We start from the raw sequence: 20366 nt of genomic DNA on the forward strand, positions 1-20366 counted from the left end.
ATATATCATTTAACATGTAAAATATCTGTGATCTTATTATATACATGTTGTCATAGGTTACATCTTCAGTTAGTTCATGCTGAACATTTTGTTTCACTGAATGGGACCATGCCAGCTGTGTAAAATATTCCCTGACAAATAAAAATGAAACTGTCATAATTCAACAGCAACTTAGCACTGTGAGAAGAAAATCTGTATCTTTATAGAACAATGAAATACTAATACTGTTCCCAGTCCTGTGAAGATTTATGTGGTTAATTCCACAGAAATGAACTGAGGCCAGTGAGTTGCTACAGAGCCTGAGAGTTAAGCAGTTCTTTCCAAGATCAAGGCAATAGCTTTTTCTTCAGGATTTAAGTTGTCATTCCCAACACATTTGTTTTCCAGCCATAAAACTTAGAGTGTATCAGTCTAAGAGATTTCCTATTGGAGTATATATTTCCTTTTGAAGAAACACCCTACTAACCCATTAGTACATGTTCAAGAGCAGCAAAACAAGTGTTATTTAAGGAGAGCGTGCAAACCTGGCCACTGTATTTTGTATTCTCCTCCCAAATCCAACTTGTCTTAGCGATGTCATAGGGTACATGCCTGCAAAGTCCTTCTAGTGTTGCTTTAGAGGCTGTGGTTTCTGATTTTGTCTAACTCCCTTTTGAACCTGCTGGTGCCGGTTTCCTCCACAGCCCTCCACGGCACAAAGCTCCAGAGATTCTCTCCACTGCATGAAGATGTACTTTCTTAATCAGTTGTAAACTGATCTCCTACAAGTTTAATTGAATCCTCTGTAGTCCAAGTAACATGGATTTGGTGAAAAACAGTTAATGATTATCTTAGCCACCATCTTCAATATTTTGTAAACCATGATTTTATCCATTTCCACCTTCTCCCCTCTCATTTGAAGAGCTTCCTCCTTTTTAGTCTCTTCCTGTAAAGCAGCTGCTCCACACCTTGATCATCTGAGATGCTCTTCTATGTACTGTTAGGTTAAATGGTCAAAGGCTAATCATGGTGAACACAATGACCCAACAAGGGTCAGAGGAGCAATAACAGGCAAGGGAACCCCAGAAAGATAATAAATGAAAACAGAGCCAAACTGCCTACTGCAAAGACCATCCAAGGGGAATGACCAGATCATTGTCCCTGGGGTGAAACCCACCAAGACGATCAAGGGAAGAAACTCTTTTTCCTGAAATGTAATGTGAACTAAAGAGATGTTTTCCTAAGAGGATGTGGGACTTGTTAGGGTATGCAAGGGGAAAAGAATGGTATGAAAACTATTGTGGGCTATTTTAAGGGGATTGTGTGAATGTTCAAGGGTTACTGTGGGATGTTTAGGGAAAGGATCAAAGAGGGAGGGATCAAGGTGGATCAGGGAGGAATGAGTAAACAAAGGGAAAAGAGCATTAAAAGGGCCAGTCAATATATGATAACCTCACTTCCATCTCCAAAATTTTTTCTAGGCTCTCAGTTTCCCCCTGCTTCATTCACCCACCCTCACCTCATTTTAATAGCTAAGGGTATCCCATTCCCACTTACCCTATGTACTTAATTTTTTTCTTCCTCACCATTGGTATTCCCCACCAGCAATTTTCCCTTATGCTTTTGGCACCTCCGTGTCAGAAAGGTGTAAGAACCCAATTATATGCAAGAGTTTTCAGGACAGAACTTAGAAATAACTAAGCAAGCACAGGATGTTAAATCAGGCCTGATTGAAGCTGGACGGTTGGTGAAAAGGAGATTTCATGGGTCAACTGCTGTGTTGTGGTATGGAGTGCTCCAGGCCAGGCTCTGGTAATGGAGAAATGGTAATAAATTTTAGTTCTGCTCCCTCGATAAGGCTGTCTTGATGGAGGGTACACAGCAGAATAGAGTTCATCCCAAACACTGGAGAAGGTGAACAATTTATTGGTAGTTGTGTCAAGGAGAACGCAGACCTGAAGTATTTATGTGACTTCAGGGTACAAACCTGACTGAATACCTAAGTGAAAGTCCCACTGATTTCACTGGGAATTTTGCCTCTGCAACAACTAAATGGTGAGGATTAGATATTTGCAATGAAATAGTGATATCAGAACAAGGATAAACCCGAAGTTCTTAGGAATTACTTTTCTGAATATAGCCTAACGCACCATCTAATTCTGGTTTCATTTGGTCCTTATTTTGCGTAAGTAATGTGTAAGAGTGGCTTAGCTTCATTGCGTCTTACAGAAATGTTTTTCTTCAGTTAGCACAACATACTGTGCACTTTACCGGGAAGTAAAGTAGCCATGTCTGCTCCACTATAAGTACAATCTATTTGAAGTTAGCTCAGTTTATATTTAGATGGTTATGAAAAGTGGAGCAATATCTATGACTCATGTCTCCCCAGCTTCAGAGACAGTATGTTCTTCATCCATAACAAAGTCATAGGACTACATCTCAGAGCATAATTCCTCCAAGTCACAGAACCACTTATAACCTTGCTGGTGTTCATACATATCAGTGGAATTTGAACAGATTTTCCCGGACATGCCTCAAATGGTATTTCAGGGATGGAGAATTGGTTGCAATTTACTAGGTTCTGCAGGCCATACTCTGCACACACACAGCTCCATGTGTATAACCAACACCCCCGCCCCCATCCCTCTGTTTCAAGGATTCACTTCATTTTTTTCAAACTCTCTCCCATCAGCCATTTACTTGCTCTCCATTTTACCATCTTCCTGACTAAGGACTTCTGTTCCCTACTATCTTGACGATGTTGCATTAATCTCATTTAGTATCCTCCACCTACTTATTTTCCCCCTTTAACATCCATTGGGCTCCTTTACTCTTTCCTCTCATAAGAAAATCTGAGTGCTTGCAGTCTCCTTTCTTCTTTGTCCCAGTTCTCCAGTTGTCCTGTTCCTTCCCATTCCATATTAACACCTCTTTGCATAGCTTCATAGTCCCAGCCTTCTTCTGCCCCAGAATGCCCTTTTGTCTGTCAATAATTATCTGGGAATAAATAATTTAGGATGTTCATATCCTTGTGAATGTACTAAGTCTATTGCAAATTAGAAGGCACAAGAGAAAGCCATGATTATTTTAATTATGGGTGCCATCAAACAATTGTTAGATGCTAAACTGTTGCAGAGATGCTTGAGATGCCCTGCAAGTGGGTAATTTTTTCCCTTTTCTGGCTTTTTGGTTCTTTTTTTTTTTTTAAAGGATTTCCTGTTAGAATACCTAAAATATTTTGGCATAAATGAGATGCATTGTTCAAAAGTTATTCTGGTATATGCAGAGGTTCAGGTGGACAGGCAAGAGAGAAATGCCATTCAGTTGTATATATGAGTCGCAGGACTGGAAAAAAAGGCAGAGAAAAAATTAGAGATGGGTTATGTGGCCATTCCTCAAGTCCAGCAATAAGACACTTCTCAGTATTTCAAGTAATTAAGACATGCATATGGAACTTTTTTTCAGTGGAGTACATCCAACAAAACAGTGTAAACTTGTATATAAAGACTGCACATGACTACAAACTACAAGATTTGACTGTACAGTTAAAAAACCTCAAACCCTCACACTTGCCTCACTTCTTTTTTAATAGTGAGCCCAAAAGATAAAATTTATGGACCAAATACTTCAAACAGTAGCAGTGGTAGTATTCTGCCAGTCCCACAGGGACTACACATCTTTAACCAGGTCAAGGACATAACATATTTATCTCAGTAATATAATTTTGTGCTTCAAAGATGAAATATATATAAAAAGAAAGAAACAAATAAAGACAGAACAAATGTATCTTCTGTTGCCTCATGTTTACTGGAAGTAGCTGTGGATTTCTGTTTTATAACTTTATAGAGTTTGGTTCATTGATCCACAAATCCATGGGCCCTGATGGGATGCACCCCTGAGTGCTGGTGGAACTGGCAGATGTTATTGCTAAGCCACTCTCCATCATCTTTGAAAGGTCACGGAGAACATGAGAGGTGCTCGAGGACTGAAGGAAAGCCAATGTCACTTTAGCTTCCAAACAGGGCAAGAAGGAGGAGCCAGGAAACTACAGGCCAGTCAGCCTCACCTCCATCCCTGGAAAGGTGGTGGAGCAGCTCATCCTGGAAGTCATTTCTAAGCATGTGAAGGAAAAGAAGGTTATCAAGAGTGGTCAACATGGATTCAGCAATGAGAAATCATGCTTGACCAATCTGAAAGCCTTCTGTGATAGAATGACTGGCTGGGTAGATGAGGGGAGACTGGTGGGTGTTGTCTGCCTTGACTTCAGCAAGGCTTTTGACACTATCTCCCATAACATCTTCATAGGTAAGCTGGAAAGCAGCTCTGTGGAGAAAGAAGGACCTGGGGATTTTGGTGGACAGCAAGGTGCCCATGAGCCAGCAGGGTGCCCTTGGGGCCAAGAAGTCTAGTGGGATCCTGGGGTGCATGGGGAGGAGTGTGGCCACCAGGTCGAGGGAGGTGATCCTGCCCCTGTGCTCTGCCCTGGTGAGGCAGCACCTGGAGTGCTGGGGCCAGTGCTGGGCTGCCCAGTTCAAGAGGGACAGGGAACTGCTGGAAAGGGTCCAGCGGAGGGCTATGGAGAGGATTAGGGGACCGGACCATCTCTCTTATGAGGAAAGGCTGAGAGAGCTGGGCCTGCTTAGCCTGGAGAAGAGGACTGAGAGGGGATCTTACCTAGGCATGCAAATATCTTAAGGGTGGGTGTCAAGAGGCTGGGGCCAGGCTCTTTTCAGTGGTGTCCAGTGACAGGACAAGGGGCAACAGGCACAAACTGCAGCACAGGGAGTTCCATCTGAATATGAAGAAAAATTTTACTTTGAGGGTGACAGAGCACTGGGACAGGCTGCCCAGAGGGGCTGTGGAGTCTCCTTCTCTGGAAGTATTCAAAACCCGCCTGGACATGATCCTGCTCTAGAGCAACTTGCTCTAGGTGAACCTGTTCTATCAGCGGGTTGGACTAGATCAGGGGTCCTCAAACTCTTTAACCAGGGGGCCGGTGCGCGGATGCAGTGGCAGGCAGCCATCTGCGGCTGCTTGGTTTGCCCCCCCAACCCCCTGTGATGCAACTGAATTAAATGAGATTTTTTTAATGGAGTCCAAGGTCTTATCAAAATAAATTATTTTGCCATCAACAACAAAGCATGCTGATGGGATCAAGAAATCCTGGCACTACTGAAAAAAATCAATGACAATGGTCAGACTTTGCCAGACACTTAGTGACCACAGTAGACTACACTCTCCAGGGGTGGATTCAGCAGGTTTTAAAAAATATTTTTGTTTTGTTCTTTTGAATTATTAATTTAATGTCATTTTAAGAAAATCAGCTTAAAATTAATTAGTCTGAATTTCAAAAATAGTTATCATTAACATTTCATAATATTAAGGGACATAGAAACTATGGATGTAGCAGAAAAGAAGGGAAGATGTGAGATCATCTCTACAAATCTCTACAAATGAGGCCACGCAGTCCACAGTCAATAGAGGTCAGTCAGTTTTATATGTTTTCCAGTGACAATTTCTAGAACACATTTTTGCTTGCTGATTCATGGAAAGCATCACAAATATGTGAAGAAATGAAACATTCTTGCTACTGAAATAGGATTAAATAACTTAAGTTTTGAATTTTAGGAGCACTTACAACCATGCAGTTTAAGCTGGTTTAAGTTAAGCTGCCCCTTTATGCCATTGCTCTCCCTGTCCTTCCTGCTGGCATACGTACATGGCTACCAGGTGAATCAGATCAGTGTATGAACCTGGCTGCATCACTCATTTCTCTGCATTACTTTTCAACTGGATCCAATTCCCTGGTCTGATTAACTTCAAGCTTTAAACACCTGCAGAACTGACAGAACAGAGAAGAATGGCCAAAGGGAGGAACAGCTTACAGTAAATGCTGCTGTCATCAGGAATTTACATTAAACCATAGCCAGCACAGCCCGGGCGCTAGTTTCCTGGGCACTGATTGTTGGTACCACTACTTGGGAATAGTATTCTGCAATCTGGCTACCCCAGGTAAACTTGGCATAAAATTCCTCAAATCCCTTCAATAATTTATATCTTTCCAGTATTTCAATTCTATGTTTCTGACTTAAATACATCAGAGACATATAACAACTGAAGGAAGTGCTTTGCAGCCTTCATAGAGGCACTGCAGAACCACTTACACTAGAGTGATGGAGTCTTACCCCAAATATGCCTGTATTCCTTTCCCCTCCTCAATGCCCTCACTGTTCTTGAGCTTTTCCTTGGTTTTGATCAGTGTTTTCAGGGATCATAGGCCTCGCTCCAAAGCACTACACAACTGCCTCAGCTTTGTCTTCCTTCTCACAAAATCTCGTCTGAATGCTAGAATATGCAGTCTGTCGGGTAAAAGATCTGTCAGGAAAAGTGTGCTTTCATTACATTCCCCTGTGAAAGTGTCCATTTTGCTTTTCTCATCTTTGTCTTCTTTGGAGACTCCAGGCTCTGCACCAGCATGGGCAGAATGGTTCCCCCTGACTGAAGCCATTTTTATTGTTCATGGCAGCAGCTCTTCTAGAGCCTACTGTGCCTTTTTACTCTTATACCCTGGATGTATGACACAATGGCAGATACAACATACATTGAAGCATTTAATGAGGTACAGTCTTATAAAAGTAATCATTGTTATACAAATAAGTGCCTAAAAGTTGCACATACATTGATTTTATGTATTATAGTTGTATACAGGCATATTAATACACTGAATTTTGAAATAGGTACATAAGCATAAATTAAAAGGTACATATGAAGTTATTTTAATTAGTGTTGAACTAAGTCATGTCTATTACAAAGGGAGAAATAAAACACTGTCACTAACATTTTCTTCTGTAGCCTTTTATAGACCTTACATGACTCTCCTCCTTATTTTATGTGAAAGCCTTAAAAAGTTGAAAATACTGTTGCAATGTCCTGTAAAGTATTACTCCTCCAGTTCTGCAGATTGGGAAATGAGTTACTTAGAAGCAGTTTACTAAAGACTTACAAAGCAGGGAAGAGACTTGATATGAGGTCTCAAATTCTGGCTATAAGCATTCAGCGGTAGTTTCTAGAGAAATGGCTAGCTGTGACGCAGAAAACCTGGCTACTACTTGAGACAATCAGTAGGGAAAAAACTGCTTGAATGTTTGGATGTCATCTGTGATTTTAGGAATAGCTTTTGTAGACAGATGCAAATTTCAGCTAGCAGAAGACACTTCTGGGTTTGCCCCTGGGCAATACTAGAGAGAAAAATCTGGTGTGCTTAATGTTGTTCCCAGCTAAACAATGAGCACCAAAGGTCAGTATGTGATGATCCTGAAATTAGTTTTCACATGTAATTTTTGTGAGGATTTCAGCGCATATTAGCAGATTGAAATGAATGAAGTTATGCTAGTTTACCTTATGTAACAATTGCCTAGAGCAGGGTATTACAATAGAATGCTTCATTAGGACACAATTTCTCAGCCATAGGAAGTGGGATGAATCTAAATTTATCACTGCTACACCATGAATAGAAGATAAATAAAGATGTATGTACATTTTCTTTAGCATTTCCTGAAAGGAGTTCTGTGCTTGTGATGTGCCTTGTTCAGATTTTATGCAGTAAATACCATGGTACAGACAACAGTTCCTTCCTGCAGCTCAAAACCTTTTTAAGAAGTGTTGAATATAGAAAATACATTTACATGTTCATGAAGTTCTTGGCCTGTTTTCTAACAGTAGTACCTATAGTGATTTCTGCAATAAGGATCTGTCTGTTAGTCTCCAAATGAGACATATCTCACAGGTTCAGAAAGAGAATATTATAAGAACTTGGACAAAAATTTCAGAAGGGCCAAACCAACTTTGGAATTAAAGGTCCATTTTCAAATGTGACTTAACAGCCTAAATCCTGCTGCTGTACAGTAAGATACAGACTCTGAAGGCACAGAAATCTTAACTTCCAGCTTCTGTTAACTTCATATCAATACTGACATACTCCTCTACTCAATGCTCACTAACCTAGCTGACCCATAACAGAGCACTTATGCAAAAGACTTCAGTTGGTAATGGTGACAGTAAGGTGAAAAGCCTTGAAGCCCATTATCACACCCCTGAACTATTTTGCTCTCTAAATGCATACACATATTAATTTGCCTTGGTTTTTTTTTTTTTGTACATGCCATATGAATAACTCCTTCCAAGGCATCTCATCATTCACCTGCTTTCAGTTATCAAGGTTTAGGTTCTGCTTTCTGTGCCACATGCTTTGTTACCCCTGAAGCTATTTATATTCCTCTGTGTCACAGGGTTAATTGGCTTCTCTGACCAGTTGTAAACAATTAGTCCAACTGTTTGACCAGAATTTAACAAAGCTGGAGATTGAATTAAATTCTCCAGACTTTCTAAATAAGAGAGCAGCAGGGTTGATTCTGGAGAGCACAATTTAATACATATTTTGATAAAAGTAAATGTCATTCTTTTCAATGGATGTGTATCAGTGGTTGCTTGGAGTATTTAGTCTCAGCTTTGTCCTAATTGGTAAGTTTAAGCACACTTTATGAGTAGTTAGTGGATAATACAGAAGACAAAGGGATTTCTTTATCATTGCACATGCCCCAACCTGTTCTATGAGAAAACGAATTCTATAATATTTTTATGACTCCTGACAACAAAGTGCAGGTAATATTCTGAATAAGCCTTTGGTGAATATTATTCTTCATCCCTAATATGACTTCTAAAAGATTTATTTCATTTATAGAAATGTAAATGCTAACCATTGACAACCCCACTTTTTCTGTTTTGTTAGAAATTTCTCAGATTCACATTGCAGGCTAGCTTCCAGTGTTTTAGAGAGTGTTTGCCTCTGTCATGCGTTACTGATTTGATACACAATGCCACTCATTTCTCTTCAGTCTATATTATACAGGCTGCTATGTCCCCAGTTATTTTCACAGTACTACATTAAGTGCAAATAACAAGGCCAACTTTTAAGTTGCAATAATTGAATGGGGTTATAACCAGGAAAATACAAAATATCCCTGTAGCTATTTATGTTATGTTATTGCTGCTCAGTGTACAAAGTCCACAAATATACAACAGAATCATTAGCACCATGTATTGGATATTTTTTTTTAGACATACATTTTTTCCTCTTTGTTTTAATACCGCAGCCATTACCAATTACAATTCTCATTCAGATGATCCTGGCAATAGATGGCATCATCAGTCCATGTCCTAGTCAACTCATGCAGGGAGACTGGCAGAAATGTTCCTGATGCTGGGTGAAAATATTCACTACTGCATATGATATTTAAAAATAGATAATAACAAATGAATTATTCGCTTAAAACATTCAGCCAGATCTATGCAACATAAGGAAAGAAAGGTTTAATTAGCTTTTATGAATATTTTTGTAAAAGCAAATGCATTTGAAAGCCATTTTGCATGAAAATCTCACCAAATCAATGTCAAGATTCAAATGTCTATTTTTAATGTTTTTCTTCTAATCACACAATTGCGCTAGCCCTAGAGTAAACAGTAAAACACATTTACCTAATGTGAGTTATCCCACTGGAATAATTTGTGCAAATAAAGTTTAGCACATGTCAAAGGCTGCAGGCTTAGGTCAAAAGCATGGAAAATTTCCAGCATCAGAAACAAAAGAACGTGTTCATGGAATAAAAAATGGGAAATGTTTTATAGTTTTAAGTAAACAGAGACACACCTAGTCCTGTGTAAAATGGAGATCTGAGTCTAAAAAATCTTTTTTTAGACTGTGCCGAAGCCTCAGGAGAGATTTACCTTGTAAAGTTCCCTGCAATTCTGCTTGCCCAATTGTCTAAGTTCAAGACCTGGAGGGAATACACAGTTTCTGTCTGGCTCGTGTGCCAAGGTCCCCATTCTGTAGACTGAAACATAGGATGCTGGTGATAAGGGGGAATGGGATGAAAAATACTCTAGTTGTCCCGTTAGAATACTGAGATGTAACAAAGGAACAAACATGGCTGTGGAAAGCAGAAAGCATTCCTGGGTTCTGTGGTGTAATAATTTATTTACTTTCTGTGCTCACCTGGAGCAATGATTTATGATTGCTTTTGCCTACAAAAGGATTAGGATTGAGGCAGTGAAGCCCTTGGATTTTAAAAGCAGTGAGTCAGAAGAAATGAACAAAACCAGAACACTGAATAGATTAACGTGTAGAAGGAATGTTTCCATCTTCTGCCTTATAAAAGGTTCAAATTGCATCAAGTATCCCATAATCCTGAAGTCAAAATGAAAAGTGAAAAAGAAACATCTATGGAGAATGTGAAAACAGAGCTTGCAAGTGAACATTTCATGGCATTGAGCATTATTTATATATATGGAAAGGAAATGTCGATATTTGATCTACAGTCTAGAAGTCATGCTGGTTTGATTGGTTTGTGTGTTAGCTTCCCAACCACATCTGATCTTTTTTATCCTCTTCCTAAAACATGGGAGGAGCAGTACGCACTTACAAAGTAGAACTACAATAGGAAGAAAAACTGCTACCATAAATGAAGGTGGTGTATACCAGATGAACTGGTTAACATCAACCCACTTATTCCAAGCAAACACCAGTGCGTGAACAGTACACAGCAGTAGAGCTAAATATCCCATCTTGCTCTGAAAAGAGAAAGAAAATAGTAAGCTATTTTTTCCAACTTGGCAAAAAGAGTACTCTGTTAAGCAAATAGGGAAATCAGGAATGGCCTCAACTAACACCCTTAAATCAAAGAAAAAATGCCATTGGCTTTGAACTAAAATTTAAAGACTCTAATTCAAGAACCCAATTACACCCCTCTATGCCACTGTAAGGGAAAACAGATGAGGCACATTTTTCAAGTATTGCTATGACACTTAGCTAATATACAGACGAGATTATAGATTACAGGCTATTCTTGAAAATGGGTCAGTTCTCAATATCACAATTTATAGATGCCATCTGTATCCTAAATTACTTTATTTCTGTGATAAATGAGTTCAAAAGCAGATTTATAAATGGCTTAATTACTTGCAAAGAAAAATGTTAAGGTCAATGCAAATCAGAAACCTTAGTAAGCCTAGTACTATGACAAAAGCAATTGCACAACAATAGGAAACTGAAGTCTTTCTTTCCACATACAGTGATAAATGGCTTAGGATATCTAAAAAAAAAGAGAAGTAAAGGCAACTATGCAGAGTTACTAGTAATTTTCATTTTCTTGTTGCATAACAATTTGGTATTGTTGGAAAAATAGAATTACTCATCAGTGAAGTCAAACACTGCCTTTCCAACTGCTAAATCCACAGAAACTGATTTTCGAGCGTAAAGGTTATTTGTAAAATTAATCCAATATAGTAGTATTACTCTTCTGGGTTTCTTCACCATACTAATTTAATACTGAAAGTAGTCATGCACTGGAAGATTCCCTCCTAGACCTGTCCATATGTATTCTCTTTAATGCTGAAAACTCTTCCTACAAATGATGTACTTCATAGAGTGGGCAGAATCTCAAATCACTAATTGCACAAAGATACACATTTCAGTTCTACTTTTCAAATTCAGCTCAAATTTTCAAATGCCAGGTACTTAGTAGGTTATTGAATTTTCAGATTTTGGTGTTCAGGGACCTAATTCAATACTCTAGTGTGATCATATTGATGCTAGCAGAACTATTCCTGATTATTATTGTGTACGATACAGGAGAACTAAGAGCAAACCAAATACTTCGATGAACAAAACAAGTACATCTGTAGAAAACTCAGGACTGGTTGGATTTTACTATGCATCTGTTCTAAGATGTCTCCTTTTCAGAATACACCTTTTGGGTGGGGGTTATGAACCTAATAAAGCTGCAAATGGAAAATCTTTGCATGTGTTACTGGGCAGATGTCTTCTCCTGGACTTTTCGGCCACCTGGTGGCTGGCAGAAAAAGAATTTTCAAAACAGCTCCAAGAGAGCAACAAGCAATTCTTAGTGTATTGTATGGCAACAGCGCTGTCTGGTTCAATATCACCTACTTCGAATTCAGCAGGAGACAGGACATTCCTGAAACATAAGATACCCAGAAGGTGACTAAAATGCGTTCAGCACCGGAGGTTTTTGACCTAAGGATAGGTCCTGAAAGACAACTGCTGCTGCTCACAAAGTCAGAAGAGAAAAATGTGATTTGGAGTTGTCTTTCTTCCCATTTTATACCCTGACAGCCTTTTCTCCTGACAAAATAACAAAGTAAAGGAACGTTTCTTGCACAGCAATTAACAAAGAGTATGGAACTAACTTTTAGACTGGTTTCACTAACTCCTCTGTGTCTGATATTTTTAACTCCTAATGGTCTTAGCTGGTAAGACACATTCTTACAAATGAGGATTAATGACATGCAATAATGACATTTATGCATACCTGAATGTAGTGGAACTCTCTCCAGGTCAAAGAGTGACCAACAGATGGAATTGATGTAATTGCCAACAAGGCCAGCAAAGCAAGTCCCAGAATTCCTAGAGACACATAAATCTCCATTCTCCAAACATCATGTTCAATCCAGGCACTTTCCTTTTTTTGTTTGACCTGGTAAAAGAACAGAACACCATATTTAAAATGACAGACTGGCACACTTAGCCGTTTGTGTGAATTACAGATATTTTCACAATGATATTCAGGAACTCAGCCAAGAAACACAGTATTTCTGTTTGTTCGAATATCTTTGAATGTAACTGCTCTTTACTTCTGATTACAAAGTCTCCACTAGTATCTTCAGAGCAACAGTGGGCCTTAAGTGAGAAGAATTTAGACTTCATCAGTGTCTTGGCCCAGGAGAAACTGGTTCTGAGACCTGTTAGCCTGTCTTCACAGCAGAAGAAATCTTGATCTATGACAAAAATTTCCATCTCTGGCTAAATACCATATCTGGGAGACTGTAACAACAGGAAATATATTAACAGCATTATTTTAGGGAGCTAATTCAGCAGGCATTCTTAATGATGATATCCTGTCAGGATAGCTCTTTAGCTTTATTTTTTTAAAAACAACTTGGTACATTCAGCTGCACTGAATACAATGGTTGGTATGGATGAAAAGGTTGTGATTTTAATGGACTGATGTCAAAGTTTCTCCTATTTACAACTACTTACAACAGCCCTTTGATCACCATGGCCAGTGATCACCATGATGTAGTATGCCCCAAATATGACAATTTATGCATCTTGAAGACTGGAATCTCAAGGAAATTTCTGGCAATCCATTCAAGTCAGCAAGTCAGATTACCGGTAAGGCTGCTTTTAATAAAACTCTAGATTAGACTTTGAAGGTAATAAAAATGTACATTTGCAGTCTATACCTTATATTGGTATAATCCTTATACTGTAATGTTTATGGCACTCCAGGTGATACGCAAGTATTAGGAACTCTCTAGTCACAGAGGGTCTTAGATTTGTAAGCCGGTTATTGCCCATGACTCAGAAGCATAATTGAAATTCTATCTTTTAACAAGTTAGTGTGCATCAGCCCAATTGTGGAGCCATCCGTGTCCACAAATTTACTTTGTGGCAAATACAGATGATTGTGATTTAGCTCAGCGCTCCTTCATTGCTGGCTAATTCACTTTACAAAGATGTCTAAAAATGTTGTGTGCTCAGTTTTTGTAGAAAGATTGCACAGTGCAGAGAAGATTAAACCACATTAAACTAATAGCGTGCCAAAGACTTAAAATGTTCCTGTGAGGCAGGTATAATTACATAAATTTTACAGTGAGAGAAAAAATCCCAAATGCAGAAAGTTACTTATTTAATACACACTTGCATAGCTGTGATCACTCTTGACTCGCTATTACATGCTTTGACAACTAGGTCCTGCTCCGTTCCTTAACAGTGCTCTGTGGAGATCTGCTTCAAAATCAAATGAAGACTATGAAAATGGCTTTCCCCCCATTCAGATTTGTTTGAATGACCAAAACAAGGATTTTTTGAATACAGAAGGCTTGGTGATTGCAAGCCCATCATACCTGCTGGAATGCCCAGTTCAGCAGCTTGTATCTGTATGATCTTCTCATTGGATAGCATAGGCTATAGCAGGCGTGCATTGTAGCGAAGAAGAAACTGAGAAGTCCAAATTGCTTTCTTGATAACATCCATCTATCCAGCCACTGGGGAAACCTTTTATACTTGGTGCCAAAGTACAGCTGGAAACCAGCAGCTAATATTCCTGGTAAATATACTAGTGCTAAAAGGGTAATTGAAACCACTGGTAAAACTTTGTTTATGACAAGGATTGGAATTTTATAGAAAACATTTTCCTTTCTGGTTATAAAAGGATATATGACATCTCTCATAGAAGTGTAAATAAATGTTAATAATGAGATCACTGATGCTATCTTCATTGGCAAGTGCCACTTGGGGAACAGATCCTGCTTGCAGTGTTGTTCTGAAGAGTGTTCAAACTCACCAAAATGGTGTGCTTGATGTAAATTAAAAAGTGCAGCTGCTTCTGGTGGATTGGTGACTTGCATATCCACATCCTGGAAAGGACAGAAAGGAAATACCAAGTGAGTTCAAAAGAAGATTAAAAACTTCAGTAATGACAATATTTGCCATCATGGCTTTTACACTGTACTGCACTGAAACCAGATACAAAACATACACACTATTAAACACAAGGTAGCTTGAAAACGTAACACTTCAAACAGCATATTCAGTAGTTGAGCAACACACTTTTAGCATAGATTTCTCATTCTTCATACATTATCTGTTGTGATTTCAAAATAGATTTTAATTCCAGGAAGTTAACTACATTGCAAGGGAAGATGGAGTACATTATGTGAAGCATCATTACGGTTTCTTATGATATGAGCTACAGATTTCAAATATCAAATTTCAACTACAGACTTAATGATGTAGCCTAAATAATATGCACAGTAACAGAATCCAGAGTCAAGACAATAAAACATTTCATACAGTCACTGCTATTTTAATGACATTTAATTGGGGGAATAAGAATGTAAGTAGAAATGTTTGGGATCCAGTTCATTAGATCAGTTGCACATCTGTCATCTCCAGCATCAGGTCCTGTAGTCTTCTTCTCCTTCACAACTATAATAGTGTCCTCTCAACTTTTATGAAATCTTGTGAAACTGAGTCACTTCAGTTTAAAAAGATGAATTTTCTGCTGCCAAGTAGGCATGGCTTGATTCTAGTCTCACAAAAGATCTTGACAGAATTATCACAGACTTTAGAAGGAACTAAGCTAGTACAACATTTTAGTGTTACTTTGTAAACTGTTTTACATGGAGATAAAATATTTAAAGATTGTCTCATAGTTATAGTTGATGAAAGAGGTACATGATCAGTATACATACAAAATGAAAATGTGTGTATCAACAGCAGGACATTTCGCTTGATACAGCAGACAGCTCATCAGGGGTGGAGAACTGATAACATTAGGTATTTAAGTCCTTTAATATTCCCATGAAATATAAAGTAAAACTGAACTAATGCTGCAATGACTCTGCTTTAGAATGGCTAATGTGGCAGATGTCCAGACCTACAAGAAGTGAAATGGCACTTTCCGTTTTGAGGAAGGCAAATATTAGTAGTTTTAAAGTGTTAAATTAGTATTCTGCTAGGATACAGGAGATCTTTCTATCTCAGCAATATTATCTGGTTTTATTCTTAAGAATCAAATATTACATTGAAGCTGATTAAGGGGTCAATTCAAAGAAGGTATTACTTGTAAATAATGCAAGGGTAAGTAGGTGCAAGTCTTGTTTGCATCTTCAGTAATACATAGATGTTTTGTTTCAACAGAAAGATAGAAAATGTACACTGCTATCTTGCTGTAAAATCCTAATTAGAGACAAAGTAGCCTGTTTCCCACCACATGTCTGTCTTGCCTACAGTGCCTCACTGTAAAATTAAAGGGCGTGGTCTTCATTAGGGTTTTTTAGCTAAATAGCTACTATGTGTTTATCTGATGACAAAAGCATGTCTTTTTAACAGTGAATGTATAGCCTAAGTAACTTTTATTCTCTAGTCTGTGAAGAAAAGTAGAGTGTAGTCTACGCATTGCAGAATCAGAAGTTGGCATAAATGATACAGATTCACACCTGAACCAAGTTTTGCCTAGAGATACCTGTTTCTTGAAGAGATATTTTGCAAAGGCTAATTCAGTATTTCACAGCCTGTGAGACAGTTCACATTAGAATAGAAAGTTGTAGCCTGAACTACTTCTGTGCATCAGCAGTTGCAGAGGAAAATGCTGTTGGAGTGGATTTTTTTCTGGACTTTCTTGTGTGATGTGGAAAACCTACTGAATATGGTGTGGCAATTATGAAAACTCCTCCAAAGGTAAATTTTATATTCCTGTGTAAAAATTCCAAATTATGTCTACGGGGCTTTGCTTGTCTGGTAAAATGCAACTAGCAAGTAACCTCATGTAGTTTTTAGCTGGCCCAAACTCTGTTTAATTTTTATCATGGACTGTGATTAAATTGAATGAGATGCTCTTTATCTTTTTATCTCTTCATGTCAGTTTTGTGACAAGACTTTAGAAGTATTGATGATATGCCAGCATGATCAGAACACTGTTTTGGACAAAATCAAATGATAGATTACAATATTCTGTGTAACATATGAGCTTTTTTTTTACAGAAACATTACCGAGTTGCTAAGGTTTCCTGTATTTCTTCTTGGCATGATGCTCTGACCTGCATTTTGATCAATGCCATGATTATCATCTTCCCTCTTCTCCATTGTGGAAACTCCCTGCAAAACAAACACAGGATGTAAATCAGGTTTTGAAAAGCCTGACTGGAACTTTGAGGCCTATTTTCCCCTCAAAATGTTTTCTTCCCTCTCCTCCACCCATTTGCTGGAGAACGTACATTAATCTAGGGAAAGGAAAGTCTGTCCTCTGAGAAAAGAACAGAAAAGCTTAGCTTATTTTTTGAGTAAAGCAGATATGAATCAACAGAACAAAATCACTGATGAAAAATAATATTTAAGCTAAATGCCCATGTTGCCAGTGGAAAGAATTCAGGCTGAAAGTTTTTAATCTACAACAAGTAAGTTTGAAACAGTGTACAGAAATAACATGTAAAATGCTATGAAGATGGATTTTAGTAAGTTCTTGAGACTTGCTGATGGAAGAAATGTGCAAATGCATTGTTCCTAATATTTTTTAGGTATCGGGATTTAGGTTTTAGGACTGGTCTACCTGACGAGTCACTCTGTGGCTTTAGAAGTATATTGTCCCTTCAAGATTGTTAGGAAACTCCGGCTGGAGCTTCACTCATGCTGCTCCAAGGTATACTGGCAATACTCATCACCTGCAAGTACAGTAGAAAGCTACTAAGGACTTAAGAAATCAGAAGCCAGAAAGTAAAAAGGAGAACAGATAAAATGGAAGAGATGTTTCTGAAAATCCTAGGACAGCAGGAAAAATAGTATCTTGAAGGCTATAAAAGGACTGCAAGGACCCTGCAACAAGGACTTCCCACTCTCACACGCTGCGAGAGGAAAGCACTAACTAGCACCACACCACTGGAAGCTCAGGGTGCCACACCACAGTGTGACTTTCTGTGGCTACCTTTAAGGCAGTGACTAGGTAGCTCTTCCAGGTACCTTCCTGCTGAACAGCTGAATTACTAGAGATGAAACTGCTTTGCTAACTACCGATTGTTTTATATCCACAAACCTTTTGGGAAACTGTATGGACAAATCAGACTTTGGCAGTTGTCTTTTTTGTACTGTGTCTGGTTCCTTCAGTGGATGAGTCCTGCAGTCTTGTACTGTCTGCTGTGAGGGTTTGCCTTCTGCCAGGCCACCTGACTCCTGAGGCCGAAGTATTCTTTTCCCAAGTATTTCTCTTTGGATTTATCCCTCCTGCTAGCAAAGCTCTCCCTTTGGGCATAACCTTTCAGCCAAGTGCTACAGAGTAGGGTCAACAAGAGCTTCTGTCTGAAGGTCAGCCTGTTAACCCTTTCCTACACCACCTAATGGATGGTTAGTATATCCTGCACACAAGAAAGCATGGGCTGATGAAGGCACATTTCAGTTTCTCCACCCCACCCTATTCCTAGGGCTAGTTCCAGTGATTTTATCACACGTTTTTGGGTATCAGGTATCTTCATTAAACCTCAGCTCCTGCAGTCTCATGATTAGTTAGACTTATACTTCTATGTGTTTTAGTATACTGTATTTCTAGCTGTTAGATTGGCAAAGAATAGTTTACAAACAGAATTCAGTATACTGTACTTATTTGGAAAAAAATGATAGCAAATACAGTGAGCTCCAGATGTATTTTTGAAGGAACTCAGAATATGAAGGGCAGTCACACTGTTTTTGCGGACTACTCTCTGATTTTTAAAGTTTGATGTGGAAAAAAAAGGACATAAACTTATAGACCGACTTTTTACTCTTTTAGGTAACGAGACCAGCTTCTTGAAATTGTTAAAACAGCATTGTGGCTCAGGTCTTTGCTGCTTTATTTTTTTTTTTTTTTTTCTGTACTGATCTTTGTTAAGCTTTCAGCTGTTAGTATCACCAGTCAACATGAGTTTACACAGCGATCTCAGCCACTTTGTAACTCTCCTTTCTGCGTACCACACTGTCTTGGGGTTCCAAAAACTTATTTTAGATTGGGAAGCTCTGTGTGGAAGAGCTTGACTCACCCGATTCTTATGCTGCTGTCACTCTTCATTTAGAAAATTTAGAAATGAAGAGTTTAGTAATAGCTTCTAGCTAAAGGTTTGTGTTGACGAGCACGTAGTAAATGATATCATGATGTGAAAAAAAATATCCATGAACTAGAATGCCAGCTGCCAATCCTAAAATCTGATTTATTGGTTCTTTCGGGAAACAATTTTTAATACAATGTTAAATACAGCATTAATGGCTTAATGCAGCAGAAGACAAAGTGGGAAGAAAAAAGAAAGTGTCTGTGAATGAATGCATGTGCTCATCCTTGGAAATACAGGTTACAGCCATGCAACTGCATGCAAGGAAACATAGGTGCTAAACCATAACAGCACACTTGGCTTCTGACAAAAGAGTTAATGCAAAATTATTTCTTGGTACGCTCAATAACTAAGCACAGTAACAGTCTTGGAAAACCTTAAATACGAGGCAGTTATAATCCCACTATTCTTATGAATTGCCAGAAAGGAGTCATCTACAGCATGTGTCTTTTTGGAATACATCTGGAGAAAAAAATTTAGGAGTCCTGTGAAAGGCAGAAACTAATCAGTTACAGCCCCAAGTCGCAACCGTTATGAAAGAAAACAGTTGTAGTAATGTCCATCCTCAGTGCACACCCCTTCTGCTCTAGGAGGCAGCTGTGAATGAGGATGGAGGATGTCCAGCTGCAGAAAGCCAAGTTTCCAACGCTGTGAGTACGCTACCGCATTTTGTGCAGAGCAAACAGGCTGATGGCAACACAGCCAACAGGGACACAAGCTGTGCAGACATCACCCAGGGAAAACATCACCCAAGGCCACCGAGAGGTTTTCCCGAGTAAGGGGTTTCAGGGCTGGCTCCACGGAAAAAGAAAAATGGGGAAAATAAACAGGTTATGATAATAATGCTGAGGTGATGGAAGAGGCACGGGACAGTGACTTCATCTCCCTCCCTGGGCACCGCCGAAAAATGACAGCACGGAAGCGTTAGCGACAGTCGTCGCAGGACGGTGTTAAGCACTCGGGGCACGAGTCAGTAACTCTGCTCTTCGGAAATTCTGCTGAGCGTTGTGGAAAACCCAGTGAAACCCCGGGGGCTGGACCAGGAGAGCGGCGCTCGGCCTTCCTCCTCGGTCAGGCGCACCGCGCTGCCGGGCACGGCCGGGTGAGCTGCCAGCCCGACGCCCGGCCGCTTCGCGCCGCTGCCCGGGGGAGGCCGGACCCCGCGGGGAGCCCGGGCCCGCGCCCGCCGGGGGCACCGGTCCCGTCCCGTCGGCCCCGGGCCGGGCGGAGCTCCGCGCCGGAACCCGGCCGCAGCCCGGCCACGCGGACCCCTCCCCGGCGGCTCCGGCAGCGGCCGCCGCCTCCCCCGCCGCCCCGGGGCTCGCCCACCTCGGCCCGCCGTCAGCGCAGCCTCCTCTTCTCGCCGGGGCCGGAGCCCCCGCCGCGGGGGGCGGCGGCAGCGGCGGGGCCCGGCTCGGCTCCGTCAGCAGCGGGGCAGCGCCCGCCGGCGGCAGTGCCCGGTGCCCGTCCGCGGCGCGGCTCTGTCGGGGAGGGCGGACACGCGTTAGCGGCGGAGCGCCTGCCGGACTCTGAGGGGAGCGGCGAGGGGGGGCCCGGCCGCAGCCTCCACCTCCCCTCCCGGCCCCGCCTTCCGCGCCCATCCCGCTCCCCTCCGCCCCGGCGGGGTGCAAGCCGGAGTCCCGGCCCCCGTCCCGGGCCGCGGCGGGCGCCGGAGC

The 20366-nt window shown here is 40.4% G+C and overlaps 1 protein-coding gene across 1 annotated transcript; it reads right to left on the reverse strand.

Moving 5' to 3' along the window:
• Window positions 1-6670: 6670 nt before the first annotated feature.
• On the reverse strand, window positions 6671-20164 carry STEAP1 (STEAP family member 1). Its single transcript, XM_040593391.1, has 5 exons — window positions 20020-20164; window positions 16613-16717; window positions 13963-14475; window positions 12366-12530; window positions 6671-10605 (listed from the first exon to the last, which is right to left on the reverse strand). The coding sequence occupies exons 2-5, from the start codon at window positions 16703-16705 to the stop codon at window positions 10348-10350; spliced, it is 1029 nt and encodes a 342-aa protein (XP_040449325.1). The 5' UTR covers window positions 16706-16717; window positions 20020-20164; the 3' UTR covers window positions 6671-10347.
• Between the last annotated feature and the right edge of the window lie 202 nt (window positions 20165-20366).

The sequence above is a fragment of the Falco naumanni genome, chromosome 4, assembly GCF_017639655.2.
Source record: "Falco naumanni isolate bFalNau1 chromosome 4, bFalNau1.pat, whole genome shotgun sequence".
In the NCBI taxonomy this organism is placed as follows: Eukaryota; Metazoa; Chordata; class Aves; order Falconiformes; family Falconidae; genus Falco; species Falco naumanni.